General features: G+C 34.5%; 1 protein-coding gene across 4 annotated transcripts in view; it reads left to right on the top strand.

Moving 5' to 3' along the window:
* IFT88 (intraflagellar transport 88) overlaps positions 1-20,662 on the top strand; it is a 126,458-nt gene that overhangs the window by 92,321 nt on the left and 13,475 nt on the right. For 2 of the 4 annotated variants that reach the window (XM_074216242.1, XM_074216240.1), the window contains 2 exons: positions 1,520-1,586; positions 15,489-15,554. In XM_074216242.1, coding sequence (XP_074072343.1) covers positions 1,520-1,586; positions 15,489-15,554 — 133 coding nt within the window. The remainder of the gene's footprint in view (positions 1-1,519; positions 1,587-15,488; positions 15,555-20,662) is intronic. The other 2 variants (XM_074216243.1, XM_074216241.1) reach the window with 1 other exon arrangement.

The raw sequence follows: 20,662 nt of genomic DNA, 5'->3' as shown, positions 1-20,662 counted from the left end.
TGATGATTTCTATCTAAATGAACCTAGGATTTTATCAAAAAGGTTTTAAAAGAATATTTTGAGTGTAATTCTGAAGCTGCCTTCTCTCTTGGTTCTTTAACAGGAAAAACTTTGATACAAATTATTACAGAAATAACACAATATTGTATATGAAGCATTTCACATTAATTTGCCTATTAAAATAATGATAAAAAGATTGTCATAGTGACAATGAAAATACTAGAGCCCCGGAATTCATTTTCTCTGTCAAATTCTAGATTTGTTATTCTTAGGACATGGTGCAAAACATAATATATTGTAGACTTTAAATTGGATTATAAAATTTTCAAGTTAGGTAAACATTAAGCTTATCTATTGAGTTAAAAATGTCATTTGTGTACTTCCAACATAGATCTAGAGAATATGAGTGCCAGACATCAATAAGTGTTGATAATTCAAAATGAAAACAAAATAAAAAATATAGTATTTTGTTATAATTTGAAAAGGTTTTTGTTTTATCCATTTAAATACAAAAGTACTGAGGCTTGCCTGCTATTTCATCATATAGACATGTCTTGAAAAATTGAAAGATAATTTTAGAGGAAAGGGATTTTAAAATTATTATAATTTGTAATTTTCAGGAATATAATCCATTTGAACAACCATCTTGTCTTCTGAAATAACTATTAGATTATTGTTGAAAGGCAGCTTTGGCTAGACTATGTATTGACATAGTGAGTTCATTTTTTGTGTAAAGTATCAAATGAGTATATGTTTATCTACTGAATTACTCTATACAAAAAATTAAAACATATACAAATGTAAATATAAATATTCAACAAGAGGCAAAGCCAGTATTTAATACTCATATTCTAAGACTTGTTCAAAATACAAAATAACAGTAAATTTTTTTTACATAAATCTAAAAATAACACAGCTGGAAGATGTTTATAATGTTTTAGTAGTGTGAGGCAAGGAGGGGTATAGTTCCAAGAATGTAGACATTTTAATGTACAGATGTTTTAGAAGCTTTTAAGAGTACCTTTATTTTAGAGGTCAGATTTAAGTCAGAAAACTAATGCCGTGCTGGGAATTACAAATACAAGATTTGTAGAGTCAGAATTCCCCTGTAACTTTTCTTTGGCTCTACCTCCTCAATTCCTCCTCACTGCACACTTGATCCACAAACATTCATAATAAAAAAGTATTATTTGGATGTGAATTTCAGTAGACAAAGAGTAGTAGAAACTTGCAGTAAACTAGCATTTTTAATATCTTTACAAATTTTGTAGGTTTTTGCATTTGTCTTAAAAAACACCAGATACAAATTTTCAACTTAGTCTCTTTCATTTCTTTATTTCTGGATTTGTACCTTAAGGAGAAGAATAATAAAAAAAACAGGCCTCCACATAGCATACAGCACACTGTTTATAAAAAAATTCCGTTCTTTGGTCCATATTCATCCCTGAATCATCTGCAGGGTAACTGTGTTACTGTACCTAGGGCTTGTTGCGTTAAATTTGTCCTCTTCTTGCTCTAGCGCATAAAGTCTGGCAGAGACAGCAGTGGCAGTTCTCGTAGCAAAAGAGAGGGAAGTGCGGGCAGCGGTAAGTATTTTCAGATCTTCTAAGGCTATGGAATTGTCAAATTTCCAGCATGTGGATTTCTCAAAGAAATAGTATCTTAAAGTAGTAATCCCTAATTTTTTTTTCTTGCTTGTTGTTAACTGGATTTTTTTTTGACCTGGGATAAAATTTCATATTCTTTTTAATGAAAGGATAAATCAATTTGAATGGTTGAAAATTAATGAAAAAATAAAAAATTATATTTTAAAAGAAATATGGGGGCGGCTAGGTGGCGTAGTGGATAAAGCACCCCGCCTTGGAGTCAGGAGTACCTGGGTTCAAATCCGGTCTCAGACACTTGATAATTACCTAGCTGTGTGGCCTTGGGCAAGCCACTTAACCCTGTTTGCCTTGCAAAAAAAAAAAATATATATGGTTTCATTAATTTCAACTATATAATATATACATACATATATATAAAAGAAGCTATGATGAAATAAAGTCTTATGAAACTGATCAGCTAGATTTTAAAATTTTAATTAGCATAGTAATAGATATACATAAGTGCTTCTAAAGTTCTTGAATATAATTTTATCTTAAGTTAAACATTTTTGCTAAAATTTTATTTTACTAATTCAGTAAATATTTTTTATAGATAATACAAAGATATTTTTCAATTCAAATTAAGGTTGAATTATTGTGAATACCAAATTAATAGAGATTAAATGAGGTTTTATTTTATTTTTGTTTTCAATTCTGTATTATAATTAAGTACCATGAGAAGTAGTGGGTAGTAAAGGTCAAGAGTCTTTATTTCTACTTGTGGTTTCATTTCTTGCCTTGCACAAGATCTTTTTCCCTCTCTGTGATTCAATTTCCCTATTAATATAGAATTTCTTTACTTTTGAGGAATGTTGTCATATTGAAGTTTTTAAAAAATGTAATAGTTTTAATGAATGAATTACTTAATTTGAAAAATAAATGTTAAGTTGGCTGTGTGTGTGTGTGTGTGTGTGTGTGTGTGTGTGTGTGTGTGGAGAGAGAGAGAGAACCATAGATAGATGCAGATATAAATACCTAGACATATTTGTGAAACACGGACATGACATATGCATAGATGAACCATATTCTTGTCTGCAGCAATCATATTAAGGAGAATTAAATTTGATGCTTAGGCAATCAACCTGATTAACTCCCTGTCCTGTGTCCCTTTTATCTTCTTAACTGGTAAGGAACTCAATTGAATAAGAACTCTAGTCAATCCAACCAACATTTATTGAATCACTATTTTGCTCAGAGCACTATAGGAGACATTAGAGAAGTTACAAAATTTAGGTAATATGTAGTTATTGTTCTAAGAGAGCTCATAGAAAGTTTTGCCACATGCACACAATTATATGGTACATAGCACATGATAAATGTATTAGAGAAATACAGAGGAGTACATGAGATCCAAAGGAGGAAAGATAAGTTACTCCCAACTGGTGAGTTGAGGGAAGGCTTAGTGAAGGAAGGAGCTTTTGAGTTGATGAACTTTAAAAGATGTGTGAAAACTCAACCTCAAGTAGAAGGGAGGAGGCATAGTGTGAGCTAAGGCTTATATGTGAAAGTTCTGGGTATGTATGGGTGTTGATGTCAAGTCCTGTTTAACCAGGAAGTAGTCTGGGTGAAGAGGATTAATAAGCATTAAGACCAGATTGAGGAAACCTCAGTTTGTGGCCCTGAATGCCATGGGAAAAACATTTGAATTTTACTCAGGAAGCAGGGAAGCCATTGAAAGATTCTAGCAAAGTACCATTGAGGAAGCTTTGCATTCTGACTTTGATAATTCAAATTCAAACTAACTGTGTTCCTGAATTGTTCTTATCATTTATAAGTCTCTGACATGCCATTTGGTAATAGATTTCCTGTCTCCAAACCATAGTCTTACATGGTTCAGTCCCTTTACTTGATACTGTATCTCCTAAATACCACTCACCTATCTAGCTGGGCCATCTTCAGTCTACCTGTCACATTCTTCTTGAACTCTCTGCAGCCTTTGACATTTTGATACCTTCTTCTCCTTGATACTCTCTTCTTTTTAGTTTTTTGGGACACCATTCTCCCCTTACTTACTATCCTTTACCTATCTTACTACCCTTTCTTAGTCTTTTTTCTTCTCCCTCTGGATTCCTTTCACTAGCTGATCTCATCAGTTCCCATGTAGACTTAATTTATCACTTATTTGCTGATTATTCTCAAATCTACCTATTCTGCCCTAATCTCTCTCTGCTAACACTACCAGGCTTGCCCTCCTCCCATCTCATACATCTTCAGTTGTTTTTCAGACATCTCAAATTTGATGTCCAATAGATGTCTTAAATTCAGTGTGTCTAAGATGGAGTATATTATTTTTACCACTAAACCTTCTGTCTTCTCTAGCTAAAAGTTTCAACTATAATCTAGATAAGAAGCTTTTCCCAATCCCTCTTAGTTTTACCACCTTTCCTCTCATTTCCTATTATTCTGTATATAGCTTATTTGTACCTATTTGTTTGCATGTCTTATTTGCTTGTAGTCTCTTTCCTTAGATTGTGAACTCCTTGAGCACAGGGATTGTCTTGCTTCTTTTTTATTCCCATATCTTAGCACAGTGGATGGCATATTCAAGGCACTTTATAAAAACCTATTGACTTAGAACTTCTTCTATCACCTTTCCCACTCCTACTTGGATAGGTGACTGGATTTTTGATCATTTGGATCTTTCCCTAACAATACTGTCTTCCCTCTAGATAAATGGAACTGCCAATTTGAGACCTTCCTTTGAATTGATGCCACATGTACCTTTCCCTCAAAGATCCTATCTTTTTCTTTTATCCTATCTTCTGATATCTGACCTTCATCCAGTCTTGAAGGTCTGCCTTCATGGGTCTTGAGATCCTGATCATTTCATGTCTGAATTCATAGCTCATGACCCTGATCTTCTCAGGTCAAGCTGTCTGTCTGGGTCCTGATTATAATAGCTTGGTGAGCCCCCAAACAACTTGGAAACTAACCCTTATCAAAGAGTGAAATGGACTTCCATTCCAAAGAAAATATTTCCATTTGAATTTTCTGCTAATATACATGAAGCTGAAATATGTCCAAAATGCAACTTATCAAAATTTACTTACTACTGACTTCCCTATTTCCTTTCTCAGTACTATGATTCTTGTAATTAGTTATCCTGATTTAAGATCTCAGATTCCTCTTTAACTCCTCCCTTTCATTTGCTTCTTACATCCTTCAGTCATGAAAGTTTATCGAGTCTACCTCCACAGTATCACTTGCATTCATCCTGGTCTACATCACTTCATAGGTAATTGTTCCCTCAAATACAACCAGACACTGCACTCCATAAAAGATTGTTTTGCCCAAATATTCTATAATGAGCCCTAGTTATTCTCTGGAACTATAAAATATGGCTTCTGTGCTACTGGTATTTCTCACTTAAATAGATCCCCAGACCTAGCTTCATGTTCTTATCTTGACCATTCAATATTAGCCTAGAAGTGTTCTCTGAAATTTATCCCAGTAGATTTCTTTTTTTAAAAAACTTTATTTAATTAAGGCAATGGGATTAAGCGACTTGTCCAAAGTCACACATCTAGGCAATTATTAAGTGTCTGATTTGACTCAGGTTCTTCTGACTCCAGGGCCTGTGCTCTATCCACTGTACCACCTAGCTTCCCCACTACATTTCTTTTCATCAGTACCAAGAATATCTCTGTCAACCAAGGCGCTAACATAACTCTTTCCCATATCAAAGAAGTTGGATGAAGAGCACCTTACACAACTGATGTTGCCCTCTTTTAATAGCAAGTTGGGAATAGTTGTTATAATTTCCCTTGAGGTAAAGAAGCAAAAGTTCCCTGAAATTTTGAGTATTTGGAAGAAGAGCTGTTTGAATGCCATAGAGGTAGAGCTGCTTATTAAAACTAAACCAGCTCCATTGCCCTTTTTTTTTTTGCCAGGCAAATGGGGTTAAGTGGCTTGCCCAAGGCCACACAGCTAGGTAATTATTAAGTGTCTGAGGCCAGATTTGAACTCAGGTACTCCTGACTCCAAGGCCAGTGCTCTATCTACTGCACCACCTAGCTGCCCCCTCCATTACCCTTTGAGAAACTCAGGATCCCTTAGAAAAACCAGCCTTGGTTCCTAGCCATTTGTTGTTTTCAGTTTAGGTTCCTGGGGATCTTTCCTAGTATCTCTCCGCTTCCCTTCCTGTATTATCCTCCGAAATCTTTGACCAGAGTTCCTAAGCACTTGTCTGAGCCTTTGTTCCCAAATGTACTTGGCTAATGCTTGATGTGAGCCCAAGTCTACTGAATTGATATTAGAACCTTTCCATAATGCCAAATTCCTCTTAGATTGCCACTGAATTTCTGATGTGCATAATTGCTCCAATTTATTCAGGTAGGCTTCATCTTTCACCTAAGACCAACATCCTTATGCAATCATTTGAAAAGCCTCTTGGTTGTGACAAAAAATCTAAAAATTGAACATACTGGGATTCAGGAATGACATACAGAATTCTGCAACATGCAGAATATAAGCATTCTTTGACACAATCTTCTTCATTAGGAATATGTTCATTGATATGAGATACTAAAGTCACATTCTGGAAATGGAACAACTATAAAGTGAGATTTGATCACCATGATCAAGATTTCATAATTTGCTTTAAATTTGAGGTGTTACATTCAATATATATCTTTCTCTTGTTTTTTTATTCTTTTGAAACTAGTCTCTTTTGAAAATTTTCCTATCCAAAGTTGATTTAATAAATTTTACTTCCTTTCTTAAAAAAGAAACTTTAATTTTTAAAAACTATTTAACTATGTACATGATGTGACTTGATCATCTTGAAAATATTCTTTTTTGAGGAAATTCTTTTTCTTTAGTTCTTGGTGGGTGTGTGTGTGTGTGTGTGTGTGTGTATTAAGTACTACAACTACTTAAAAGGTCTTTTCAGTTCTTGTGGCTGTTGTAGCCTATTTGAATGAAAGTTATGTTATTCTATTCAAGGTATCAAAATACCTTTTAAAAGGAAGTGATTTGAAGATTTTTGTGATAGAAACAGGACTAAAGAAATTTACAATTTTTCTGAAAATACCTCCTTGGATCCAATAGTCCTGAAATGGACAAAGAGAAGAAATAAACTGCCCAGCCTATGCTCCATTTGCTTTTCTTAAATGAAATCAGATTTGAATTGACCTATATATTGAATCCCTTTGGTAGCTGATAAAGGGTAAACTGTACCTAGTAGATTACAAAATGCAAAGGCCTTCTATCAGAGAATCTTTGAAAATACAAGAGGAGTATCTTCTGTTGATTAGTTGTTGAGACTGGTGCTAATGAACCTTTTCTACTTTGGTAAATAGAGAAATATTGGTACATGACACTAATTTAACAAAATGTAGAAATTACAAGAAATCAGTATGTCTTCCTACTGAAAATACTGAGTATGATTGCTGTTTATACAGTTAGCCTTTATGGTTTCATGGAGACAACTCTAATGAGACTGATTCTTTGTAAGAGATTAGATGTCAAAAATATGGTTGGTGCAGGAAACCACAATCAAATGTAGTTAAATTTGGACAGATTCAGATTATTGAGCTGGATTTATTCCTTAATAATTATAACCTAGTGAGAACTCTGAAAAGGTCCTTAATAATATTAATAATAATAATAATAGCTAGAGTCAGGGATCCTGTTAAGTGATAAAACTCCCAGGTCTGGGAAATGTACAGGAAGATACTTTGTATAAAAGTTTGAATTTAGGTAGTCCTACTGAGCTATTAAAGGTATATTTACCAGGGCCGAGTGTATGAAAAATTATTCTGATGGTAATTCAAACTGTGGTTTGAAAGAGATAAGAAGGTTCAAGTGAATGGTATTGAGGTTGAAAAATCTGAGAATATAGGAGAGTTTATTGACATAAGAATAGGACTTCCAGAAGGCATAGTAAAATAATGAAGTCAGTGGCTCAATCAGATTGAAGTACAACTTGGAAGATAGAGATATAGAGTGCAACTTGGAAGATGTAGGATAAGAGTTTAGATTTGGAGAATGCTGTAGGGGTGTGCTGCTTGTATTTAGATAATTGAAACCAGATAATTAGACTATGGGAGTCAATGTAACAGCAAATAGATTTGTGTGGTGTACTCCTTTGATAGAAGATTTATAATAATAAGCCATCCCAGAATTCCAAATAGTATTGGAACATTTATGTGTGTGTATGTTTTTAATTTAATTTTATTTGTTTTTGACATTAAAAAAATTTTTTGAGTTCCTAATTCTCTCCCTTCCCTTCTCCTATCCCTCTCCCACTCTCTGAGAAGGCAATGTCATCACTTACACATGTGAAATCAAGCAAAACATGTCCATATTTCAAGATGGGGGGGGAGACAGAAAAAGGAAGGAAGGAGGAAGGGAAAGAAAGGAAGAGGAAAAAAAGAAAGAGGAAAGTAATAAGGGAAAGAGAAGAAATGAAGAAAATTATATTTCAGTTTATACTCAAGAGTTTGTTAGTTTTCTCTCTAAAGGTAGATAGCATTTTTCATCACATATCTTTCAGAATTGCCTTGGATCATTGTATTTATCAGGGTAACAAAGTCTTTAACTCATCATTGCAATATTGCTGCTACTGTGTACAGTTATCTCTTTGTTCTGCACATTTCAGTTTGTGTGAGTTCATATAAGTATTCCCATGTTTTTATGAAACCATTCCCCTTGCCATTTCTCATTAGCACAATGGTATTCTATCACAATCAAATGCTACAACTTGTCCACCCACTTAATGGATATGCCCTCAATTTCCAATTATTTGCTACCACAAAAAGATCTGCTATAACTATAGATCTTTCTTTTTTTCTCTGATCTCTTTGGGATACAAACCTGTTGTTGACATCACTACTATAGTTCCATGGGTATGCACAGTTTTATAGCCCTTTCTTCACAATTCCAAATTGTTCCCCAGAGTGATTAGATCAGTTCACAACTTCTCCAGAAGTTTGTCTATTTCCCCTCATCCTTTCCAGAATTTGTCATTTCTGATAGGTATGAGATGGTACTTCAGAATTGTTTTAATTTGCCTTTCTCTAATCAAAAGTGATTTGGAGCATTTTAGCATGTCCATAAATAGCTTTGTTTTCATCTTCTGAAAGCTGCCTGTTTATATCCTTTGACCATTTATCAATTTGGGGATGGCTTTTACTTTTATAAATTTGACTCATTTCACTCTATTCAAGAAATGAAACCTTTATCAGAGAAACTTACAGTAAAAATTTTTGATATTACTGCAGTCTTTGGTATCTTTTAGCAAAATTTAATTTCCCTGATTATCCTTTTTATAGAATTATTTTTACTTTTTTGCTTGTTTGATATGATTTCTACCAGCACCTTTTTTTTCAACTACAGCTAAAACATAATAGATTTGAATACAACCCCTTATTTTAACTCTATGTGTGTCTTTCTTTTTAAAGTGTGTCTCTTATAAACAACAAATTGTTGGATTCTAGTCCACTTTTTTTTTTAACTTTTTTTGCAAGGCAAAGGGGTTAACTGGCTTGCCCAAGGCCACACAGCTAGGTAATTATTAAGTGTCTGAGGTCAGATTTGAACTCAGGTACTCCTGACTCTAGGGCTGGTGCTCTATCCACTGTACCACCTAACTGCCCCCGCTTTTGTTTTTTGAGTGAGCTCATCTTATTCATATTCACAAAACATTGATGTTTTGGTATTTAGCCCCATGAAGTTTATTCTCTTGGTTTCCTTTGCTAAGCAAAATTTACCAAGCAGTTAGGATTAGAGTGGGTCAGGAAAGAAGGGCTGCATATAAATTCAACCTTGTCCTAGACTTTAGTTCCAACCCTGTTCCCAAAAAGAAAAGAATAGCTGTAGCCCAGCTTTGTTGTTAGTCTTGTTGCTCAATCAGCTCCTCAGGAGTTGGATTCCTGATTTGTTCCCCTGATTGAGAAGCTGTCATACTGCCCTAAGGTACTGCCTTAGACTTCCTACCCATTCTCACTGTATCTCGTCTCCCAGATGATAATTACTTATGTGCCCCACCTCTGCTCTGATAAATACCCTCATGCACAGGATCATATGAAGATCTAGAAATTAAATAGGCCTTCAATGGCCTTTTAGTTCAACCCCCTCATTTTACAGATGAGTTAATTCCTAATAAGTTTTAGAAACAGGATTTGATCTCAAGTCCTCCAACTTTAGAATGTGTTACTTCCCCAATGCAGTTTGGACTTTTTGTTTGTTTTTGGTTTTTGCAAGGCAATGGGGTTAGGTGGCTTGCCCAAGGCCCCACAGTTAGGTAATTATTAAGTGTCTGAGGCCAGATTTGAACTCAGGTACTCCTGACTCCAGGGCCAGTGCTCTATCTATTGGGCCACCTAGCCACCCCTGAAGTTTGGACTTTTAAATAATGATACTAAAAAATAACAGCTAGTAATCTTCAAGTTTCCGACTCAAATCATTGACTGTCAGTTCTTTAAATTTCATTCTCTAGTCTTGCTCTCATGTTCCAACTCCTAACTTTCAGTCAGTCTAATGTCTCTGTTCTTTCAGGTATTTTGCAATCTGACCTGCCCTTCTTCCACCCCAAGTACTGATATCAAGTCTCAGTATCATATCATTTACTTTGCGTATCATATCATTTACTTTTCATATGATGAGGAAAAACTAACTTGAAAGGAAATGATTAAGCGATACTTACTTCCTTGAAGTAGGACATCTGGCCTAAGGGCTCTGCCCAACTCTCATGACCTCTTCTACCTCCATTCTTTCTCAATTAGGATCAGGATGACCAAATATTAGATTCCACCCCCATGCCTATTACCTGCTCTTTAAGTTGATTCTTATCATTTTTATTAATTATTATTGTTAATAACAATAATATTTATAGAATACGTTAAGGATTACATTATACTTTGTCACTATACAGTGAATTTTTTTTTTGGTTTTTGCAAGGGGTTAAGTGACTTGCCCAAGGTCACACAGATAGGTAATTATTAAGTGTCTGAGGTCACATTTGAACTCAGGTCCTCCTGACTCCAGGGCTGGTGCTCTATCCACTGCATCACCTAGCTGCCCCCGATTTTTTATTCTTCGTGAAAATCTATTTCTGTTGATTCTAAATCACACTCTTGAATTTGTATTACCACTATTCGCTGTCTAGTACAGTGAAGTTATATTTTACATATACTACATATGAAACTATTATAAATTTCTGTACATATTAATTATTTTAATGTAGTAACTACACATTGAAATTTAATGATTTTTATACCACATTCTCAGAGCAAAAATAAGTTGAGTATGTTGAGGATTCTGATAAACCAGTGCTTTTTCAACATTCATATTTTTGGTTTACTTATATTATCACAATAATTTTGTTATAAGAGCAAACATAAACCCCTTCCCCCCCCCCCAAGAAAATGAGAAAACTCAAGAATAATGAGAGAGAGAAAAAAAATGTACTTCAGTCTATCTTCAGATTCCAATGGCTCTTTGTCTGGGGTAAGTTGCCTTCTTTATCATGTACACCAGAGAGGTTGCTTCCATATTTTTCCCACAGTTGCTATTACTAGCTGCATTTCCCTCCACTCTATTCCTCCCCACTCTCATTTATTCTGTTCTCTCTCTCTCTCTCTCTCTCTCTCTCTCTCTCTCTCTCTCTCTCTCTTCATTTTGTCCCTATCCAAAAGTGTATTGTACCCTCTGAGTACCCTCTCCCACAATCTTCCCTCTTTTCTATCACCTATTCTCCCTCTTTCCCCCCCCCCCCATTCCTCTTTATCCCATCCCTTTCCTTCTCATTTTTCTCTAGGGTAAGATAGATTCCCACACCCTATTAAGTTTGTATTTTATTTCCTCTCAGCCATTTCTGATGAGAATGAAGGCTCACTCATTCCCCCTCGCCATCCTCCATTCCACTCCATTGAAAAAGCTTTTTTCTTGACTCTTATGTGAAATATTTTAGCCCCTTCTTCCTCTCCTTTCTCTTCCTCCCAGTACTTTCCTTTATCACCCATTGACTCATCTTTTTACTATATTATACCATTATATTCTGCTCCTTCCTGTGCCCTATCTATATGTGCTCCTTCTAACAGCTCTTATAAATGAGAAAGTTCATATGAGTTATCAATATCTTCTTCCAGTGCAGGAATACAAATAGTTCAATCTCATTAAGTTCCTCATAGTTAGTCCTTCTTGTCCACCTCTATGTAAACCAGTGCTACTATAGCAGCAAAGCAGAAAGGAGCCTGGCAAGTGTAGTAAATTATAAGACATCACTACATTGGAAAGCAATACCAGATTTCCAGATGTATATGGTGAGGCCTAGGGAGTTCTTGAAGTTAAGAGCCTGTCCCATCATAGTGTTGAGCCTATATGTTTTAAATAAGTGATCATAGAAAGTTGTTGTTTGGGGTGGCTAGGTGGCACAGTGGATAGAGCACTAGCCCTGGAGTCAGGAGTACCTGAGTTCAAATCCAGCCTCAGACACTTAATAAATATAATAATAAATAGCTGTGTGGCCTTGGGCAAGCCACTTAACCCCATTTGCCTTGCAAAAAAAAACCCTAAAAAAAAAGAAAGAAAGAAAGTTGTTGTCTGCTTGATTAATAGTCTAATTGCACTTAGAATATTAGGAGAAAAATGATTAACATATTATTTTATTACACTATTTTGTAGCTATTGCAGTTTTAACTGAATAGTTACTAATTGTTTTATTTTCATTAAAAGGATCTGGCAGAAGAAAGAAGTTCCTTATGTCCCATCAGTTTAATTGGGGAATTCTTAAATTGATCACTTCCTAATCTACCTCTTTTATATCTGTTATATGAGCAGGCTTCTATTTTCTGGCTATACTTGAAGATGCATTAGATAATTCACACTGTTGAGGTATGCCTTGTTTTTTTGGTCTGGTTTGATGATATTAACCAATCATCAGAGAACTATTAGTGTGAAAATTCTTATCCACTCAAGATAATTCACAAGCAACTCATTTGTAGTTTAATAATTTAAAACAGTTGCCAGAGACATTGAAATATTGTTATTAGTGTGCACCAGAGGAAGGGAATGAATCCAGGTGGTCTTGACTCCAAGACCAACTTAACTACATCACCACCCTGCCTCTCATGGTACCATTTAATACACAAAAAATGTAATGGTTTCTTCATGTCTTTATAATAATTTTTAAATCCTAAATTGGAAATTGGAAGTTTTTTGTTTTTTTTCTTACTACTGGCTATAATACAATTTATACTAATTATTATACTAATAATATTCTTTATACTAAGAAATAAAACCCTATATACATGCTAATCAAAATAGTTATTATTTGGTGAGGTAATCTTTCAAAGAATATTTTTACTGATGATTTTAAAATCCAACCATGTATTTTATTCATAGAGAATACTAAGCAAAACTTACATAGAGCTCAGAAAATCTTTGCTATCCTGTTAGCTTTTTCTAAAGAAATTCTCTACCTTATTTCTATCATAGATAAAAATAAGAAAAAATGTTTTATTTAATTGCCAACCTAAATTATCTTACTAGTATTTTACTATTAATTTTTTCTTATTTTTTAACATTTTATTTAGTATTATTTCAGTTTCCACTCCTCTCCTTCCAAGCTGTTCTTTTTCCTTAGTAATTTATTATTCTTTTGTTTTGTTTTTGTGGGAATTTAGGTCCTCTTGACTCAAGGGCGGGTGCTCTATCCACCACGCCACCTAGCTAACCAGTAATTTATTACTATATTATTATTATTATTATTATTATTATTATTATTATTATTATTATTATTATGTGAGTTGTAAACTGTGTATGATAGACCAATTAAAATTTTTTACTTATTTTAGAATTCTGATATTTATTCTAAAATTGTTTGCTGCAAATTACAGATGGAAGACACTTATTTCATTTAAAATGAATTCTTATTCTAAACCATACATTCACTTTTGAAAAATATGATAAAACTTTAAACAATTGGACCATTTCATCAAATTCTTTAAAGCACCACATCCAAACTGATTTCCTTTTCTTATATGCTCTGTGTTGCCATCACTGAGGAGTAGAAAAGGTTTGTTTGTTTTTTATAAACAAAAATTGGACTGTAGCTTGAATTCTTCCCTACTTCCTTCCACCTCCTACCCTCTTGCTGTCTACCAGTTTCTTTCAAATGCCTTTGCTTCAAGTAAATAATAAACTCTTAATTGTGAGAGAATTTTGGAGTTTAAGTTGTATATAGCTGAGGTGTTTCTCAAATACAATTTTGCAACTCACCTCCCTTGGCACAGTTCAAGATTTACCACTGCCCAATTGAGTTTACTCACCCTTTCTCTAGCTTCTAATCCCTGGGGTTTTCAGTTCTTTTGACTAGTTAACCCTATTTCTATTCTTCACTTCTAGGGTTAACTACCTTTTCTCACCTGTTTTTCTCCCCTTCTCTATCTCTCTCCTAATAACCTATAATAGTGGAGAAAGCACTGGACTTTTAGAGTCCCAAGATCTGAGTTTGAATCCTGTTTTTCTAATTATTTATTGTGTGACCTCCTAAACCAGGCACTTTCTTCCACTTTTCTGAATGTCAGTTTATTAAATGCTTGAGGAGGCAAATACAAAAGTGAGGATTTTATATTCTATCAGGGAGAAACCTCATACCTTGGGGAGTGGTAGCCAGAAAAGTAGAGTGATTTGCACATTACAATAGCACAGCTTGGGTGAATTGTGAAGCAGGGCTGAAGACTGGCTTGATCTGATGATCAGTGTAACATGTTTACCAATCTGGAGATTGAAGGCCCTAGTATGGAGGTTCCACATTTGAGAGTATTAAATTCCCCCACTCTGAGCCTCAGTTTTCTCATCTGTTAAGTGAAGATAAAGATAATTCATTTTGGGATTCAAATAAAATAATGTAAACTGTAAAAATACTATTTAAATATAATAAGAATTGTATTCCATAGAAATCCTATGTTCCTTTTTTACCTCTACAACTTTTGATATAACTAGTGCTATTAAAAATAATCTTATAATATTCTGTAGATCATTTTCCCTATGATCATAGGATTCAGAGCTGGAAGATATTCTTAGAGATGTTAGTCCAAGTCCTTTATTGTATAAATAAGTAATCTGAGGACCATGGAAAGGGGAAATAACTAATAACTAACAATCAGAATTTGAATCCCCATCCTTTGAACTCAAAGACTAATAACTTGGTTTTCTCCACTGCAGGAAACAGCCATCTCCTTTCATTTTCTTCTATAGTTTCTTAAAAGCACTTGTTCTGTTTATGTAGCTTCACCCCAGCTTCTCCAGAATATTCCTTCCCTACCGAAGGAATCAGTCATTGTTTATAATATTCTCATTTAAGAATTCATAATTTACACTTGAATATTAAGTTTCCACTTAGAACATTGAAAATTACTTAAACCTCACATTTTAACATGGAAATTTCTAGACAATTGAGCCTTTTCCTTAAGTAGGGTAGTTAATTGCCAATACTAAGAGGTTAGTCTGAATTAGCAAAATGAGAATTTATTTTAATTTTATGAATTTTACTTAATTATATTATACTATAGCTATTTTAACAAATGACCATATATTTATCTTCCTTTAATATATAAGAATATAATTAGCATGTTCAAAAATAGTTTATGTGTAAAATATGCTTTTAAAGTGCTTGATGGTACTTTAAGACTTATTTGCATTAATAGTTTAAACGTGTACCTGAACAACCTTGTTTTATGTTACTTTTTTTAGTAAACTTTTCTTCATCTGTAATGCAAAAATAAATTTCAGCCCAGCTGATGTCTACATTATCACCAGTTCTAAGTCAGAATACTTCAGGTTACTTATTAGAATTGAAAAAGCAGTAGAATCTAACCAGGATTTTTTATGTTATAGGACCATATGATCTTAGAGCTGGAAGAGACCTTAAAGGTCATCAGGTCCAATCTCCTCATTTCACAGGTGAGGAAAATAAGATCCATAGAGATTATGACCTGCCCAAGGTCATATTCCCAAATAGTGGCAGAGCTGAGACTAGAGCCCAGGTCCCTTGACTGCCACTTCTGAGCTCTCTTTATTTATTAGACTCAAGATACTTTAGTGTGTTTTGCAAGGTTAATTTCATAAGTAATCTTCTAACTATTTGTAGTAAAAATCTTTCTTTAAGGCTATGTCTACTTGTTACCAAAACATCTTGTCAATTCAGTGAAAAAAAGTCAGAACTACTTCATTGTTGGCACTTACTGGAAGAGGAAGGCCTAGAACCCTGAGTGCAGCTGATCAGATGGTCAGACTAAATTAAAACATAGAAGATATTATGCAACTCAAATGTCTTATGGTCAACCATAGTTAAGGTAATGTTCTGCAAATCAAAAAAGTTGGGGGAATACCTATCTTCCTGCCTCTTGAACTGAATTTTAAGGGTCAGATTCTCCATAGATCACAGCTCCTTAGTTTGTATTTATCCTCAAAGGAGGGTAGTTTGTGATCTGTTTTCTATTTTAGCACAGTACTCTCATTTTATGACATTTTTGAGCATGGAACTCAATAAGTTTAATTTTAAAAGTTATGTTTTCCATAAATACTATTTGTAATTTTTAAAAGGTTTGCTGTACTCTTAAGTGTTATTTGTATTAATGTCCTTGGGTCAGTATTTTTCCTCAAGGACTATATCTCTAATGTAATTATGTAAAGGAATAGAAAACTATAATCAATAAGAACTTAAATTTGTCAGTACCTTTTCCACAAAGTAAGACATGTATATTTTCTAAAAATTCAAACTTTTTTAAAGAAAGATTTTATTTATTTTGAATTTTACAAATTTTCCCCCATTCTTGCTTCCCTCCAAAATTCAAACTTTTAACTTTATGTTTTTACTATTTATTAAACTATATCCCAAGAATAAGCAAGCATTTTGGGTAGAAGATCACTTCATAAGCTTTGCTTAAGCTTGATGGGAGAAATAGTCAGAAAGTATTTTTCTAAGAGCTCAGGTACTATGGGGATTGACATAAGCTTTAATTATTATCAAGGAACTTAAAATGTAATGGGGGAGGCGGCTAAGTGGCACAGTGGATAGAGCACCGGCCCTGGAGTCAGGAGTACCTGAGTTCAAATCTGGCCTCAGACACTTAATAATTACCTAGCTGTGTGGCCTTGGGCAAGCCACTTAACCCCATTGCCTTGCAAAACTAAAAAAAAATGTAATGGGGGAATGGACAAACACCTATCAATCCAAGAAAGAAATAAAGAAATAGAGAGTTTGTATCTGTTATGACATTTAATTTTTTTTTATAGCATCACAATTTTTGTAGTCATCCTCCCTACCTGATTGTAAGTTCTTCAAGGACAGGGTGTAGCCTTCATCTTTTTATTTCCCAAAAAACTACCTCACGTAGTATCTTGTACATAATATATGCTCAATAAATATTTATGGTATTGAATACCTAAAACGTAATATATTAAAATACATTTACCTATGTAAGGATCATAGATTGAGAGTTGGTCATCTAGCTTTTATTGTGACCTCAATTAGAAAAGCAGTTCCCCTTATTTTATAGATGCAGAAAATATCCATCAAGATAGAACAACTTGGCTACTGTTATATCACACTCAAGATCTCATTGGCACTAGTGAAGGAATTATTTTCCTCTCAGATTGTACCCAGAAATCTAGGTCAGTTAACCCCATTGAACAATATTAAACCTTCTCATTTACCAAATATGCCAAATGTAACAAAAATAAATTTGTATTAATAATGAATAGTCAGAGATGAGCTGTCAAGTCACTTAACCTCCTAGTCAACTTCCTAAAGTACAATTCAGTTGCTGTTCTACATCAGTAGAAAAAAAGACAAAAAAAAGACTTTTAAAAAATAGGTTATCAAAATACAGATTTTTAGCATACTACAGTTCCCAGAAGAAAACTATATTCTTACAGGGATGTACTTCTGCACTGCACTCTTTATTAATTTTTTTTGATGGGACAGTGGGGTTAAGTGACCTGCCTGAGTCACACAGCTAGTAAATATCAAGTGTCTGATACCAGATTTGAACTCAGGTCCTCTTGACTCCAGGACCGGTGCTCTATCCACTGGATCACCTAGCTGATCCTAGCATTGTACTCTTGATATATCACACACTCAAAACAATGATCCATCATTTTTCACAATTCTCCTGGGTTGGTGATAACTAGATGTCAACCACTGATAGCCAAGTTCCCACAACCTGACACTCATCATACTGACTAGTAAAGAAGTAGGAGTGTCCAGGCAGCTAGGTGATCCAGTGGATAGAACAATGACCCTGGAGTCAGGAAGACCTGAGTTCAAAATGGTCATTTAATAATTACCTAGCAATGTGACCTTAGTCAAGTCACTTAACCCCACTGCCTTGTAAAAAACAAAACAAAACCATAATTAAATGTAGGTTGTTATGAAGTTGGGTTTGTTGGAGATTTTTTTGTTTTTTTGCAAGGCAGTGGGGTTAAGTGACTTGCCCAAGGTCACACAGCTAGGTGATTATTAAGTGTCTGAAGCCATATTTGAACTGAGGTCCTCCTGACTTAAGAGCTGGTTCTTTTTCCACTTGCTCCACCTTTCTGTCCCCCTGAAGTTTTTTTTTAATTTAATTTTTTTTTATTTAAGGCAATGGCCCTGACTCCAGGACCAGTACTCTATCTACCCCCACCATGAAATTTTTAATAAAGTAATAAGACTGATTTTTAACCAATCACAAATCCCCAGAGAGTTCATTTTTACAAAGTATTTTAGGGAGGGGAAGAAACAAGAATTGGGGGGGGGATAATTATTTATATAATATTACATGAAAATGAACTACATACATATGGAGAGTATCATTAATGAAAATATGAGTTGGAAACTGATAGACTTTCACAAATTATTCTCTACAATAGGCATTTCTCTTCTCCCTCCCAAGGTAATATTTTGGCAGAGCAAAAAGAATTTTTTGCACCTTTGCAAAAAATCATTCTTACATGAATATATGACAATCATGCAAGATTCTTTGATAAAATGAAATTTGAGTTTTTATGAAGCACCTACTATGTATCTACTGGTGCTTAGAATATGAGGACAAACCCAAAACAGTCCCTACCCCCAAAGAACTTACATTCTGCTGAGGATAAAGCATGTACAGATGAGTATAAAGAAAACAATATAAAATAATTTCATTAGAAGGAGAAGACCAACATCTTGGGGGAGAGAGGGTTTAAAAAAGTCTTCAGGTAGGAACTGGTCCTCTTGAAAAGATGGAACAGATAAGAGAGAGTGGTCCAGGCCTAGGGAATGACAAAGAGACTGGAAAATAAAGTACATGAATATAAGTATTGTGAAATTTGTCTGGAAATATTGGATGGAACAAGATTGTAAAATGCCAAATACAGGAGTTTGTACTTTGTCCTGGAGGCAGGAAAAAAAACCTACTGGAACTTCTTCAGCAGGGCAGTGACATCATCAAGTTTGTACTTTAGGAATGGAAATTTGTTAGCTGTGTTTGTGATGGATTGAAGAAAAAAGAGTAGAAATAAGACTAACTAGGTGATTGTAGTAACTTAGATGAGAAGAAATGAGGGCCTGACATATGTATTAGCAAGAGGAGTGTAGACAAGGAATGAAAGAGATGTGGAGATAGGATTAGCAAGATTTGGAAGTTGATTTGATATATGAAGTGTTTGAGAGGAAAGAGTTAACAGTGGTGTCAGTGGTACAGGTCTTGGTTTTTAGAAGAAGGTGGTGTCCTCAAACAGATATAGGAAAGATGAAAGGAAGGATGATTTTAGAGAGAAAGCTAATGAGTTCTGTTTTGTTTTGTACATGTTAAGTTTGAGGTGCCCATGAGATGTCTGGTTGGCACTTGGTGATGAGGGACTAAAGAATTAAGGACAAAGAAGAGCAAATCCTCATGTAAATGGTCATTGAACTCAGGGGAGCTAATGATGTCACCTTGAGCAAGGATTCTTAACTTTTTTTTATAATGAACAGCCTTTGACAGCCTCATGAAGCCTCTGGTTTCATAAAAAATTTGGAATTATAAAGAAAACCAAAAGTTAGTGAAAAATAAAGATATAATTTTTTTTCACCCAGGTTCACCAATTCCCTAAAATATTTCCAGAGACTCCTTTGGGGATCCCTAAATTAAGACCTCCGACCTAATTAGAAAAAATCCAAGACAGAGAACCTTAGGCTATACTAGGTGGCAGAACATGTATGATAATCTAGCAAAGGATATTGGATCAAACAAATATGAAGAGGACCAGAAGCAGCAATAAGTACTGAGAAAAGGCCATTGGCAAATATGAAATTATTAGTAATCTTGGAAAGTTGTTTCAATTGAATAGTGGATTCAGAAACTGGATTACAAATGGTTGAGAAGCATTTTGGAGGTGAGCAGGTAGAGGCAGGTAGTGTCAATGACTTTTTTCTAGAAGTTTTAATGTCATGAAGAGAGATATAGGATGAAACCTTGAGGGTGTGACTTGGCCAGATGAAGATGAAATTAAAATATTAGTTTTAATATGGGGAAGATCTTTTCAGTTTATTGGCAATGGAAAAGGATTCACTAAGTAAAGAGAGATAAAAGATTAAGGAGAGAATAATCAAAGGGCAATTGAAGTTTGTGCAGTGGCTTTCAAATACAAAAAAGGGGTTGGTGAAACAATGTAAGAAAATCTGGTAGAATGGGGCTGAATTAATGTCTCCTTTTCTTTGGTAGGGTTAGCCCTGGCAGCAAATAACAAGGTACTACTTAGAGCTGGAAGGAACCCTATAGATAATTCAGTCAAGCCCCTCATTTTGCTGATAAGTGCACTGAGATACAAACAGGGAAAGGCATTTTCTCCATGACCACTTAGAAAATGAGAGATCCTGATCCAGTTTCAAGTCTTATGATACTGAATCCATTATGTCATACCTCCATAAGTATCTAATAGCATCAAGGGTTATCTCTATGGATAGTCATTTCTTCAAATTTTACCCTTTATAGACAAAACATATTAAAGGAATAGTCTTTGCCCTTATACTTAACTTCTAACCTTATAACTTCATGGAGCTT

The sequence above is a fragment of the Macrotis lagotis genome, chromosome 1 (assembly GCF_037893015.1).
Source record: "Macrotis lagotis isolate mMagLag1 chromosome 1, bilby.v1.9.chrom.fasta, whole genome shotgun sequence".
In the NCBI taxonomy this organism is placed as follows: domain Eukaryota; kingdom Metazoa; phylum Chordata; class Mammalia; order Peramelemorphia; family Peramelidae; genus Macrotis; species Macrotis lagotis.
Note: the sequence above shows the minus strand (reverse complement) of the source record. Positions and strands in the feature narration are given on the sequence as shown.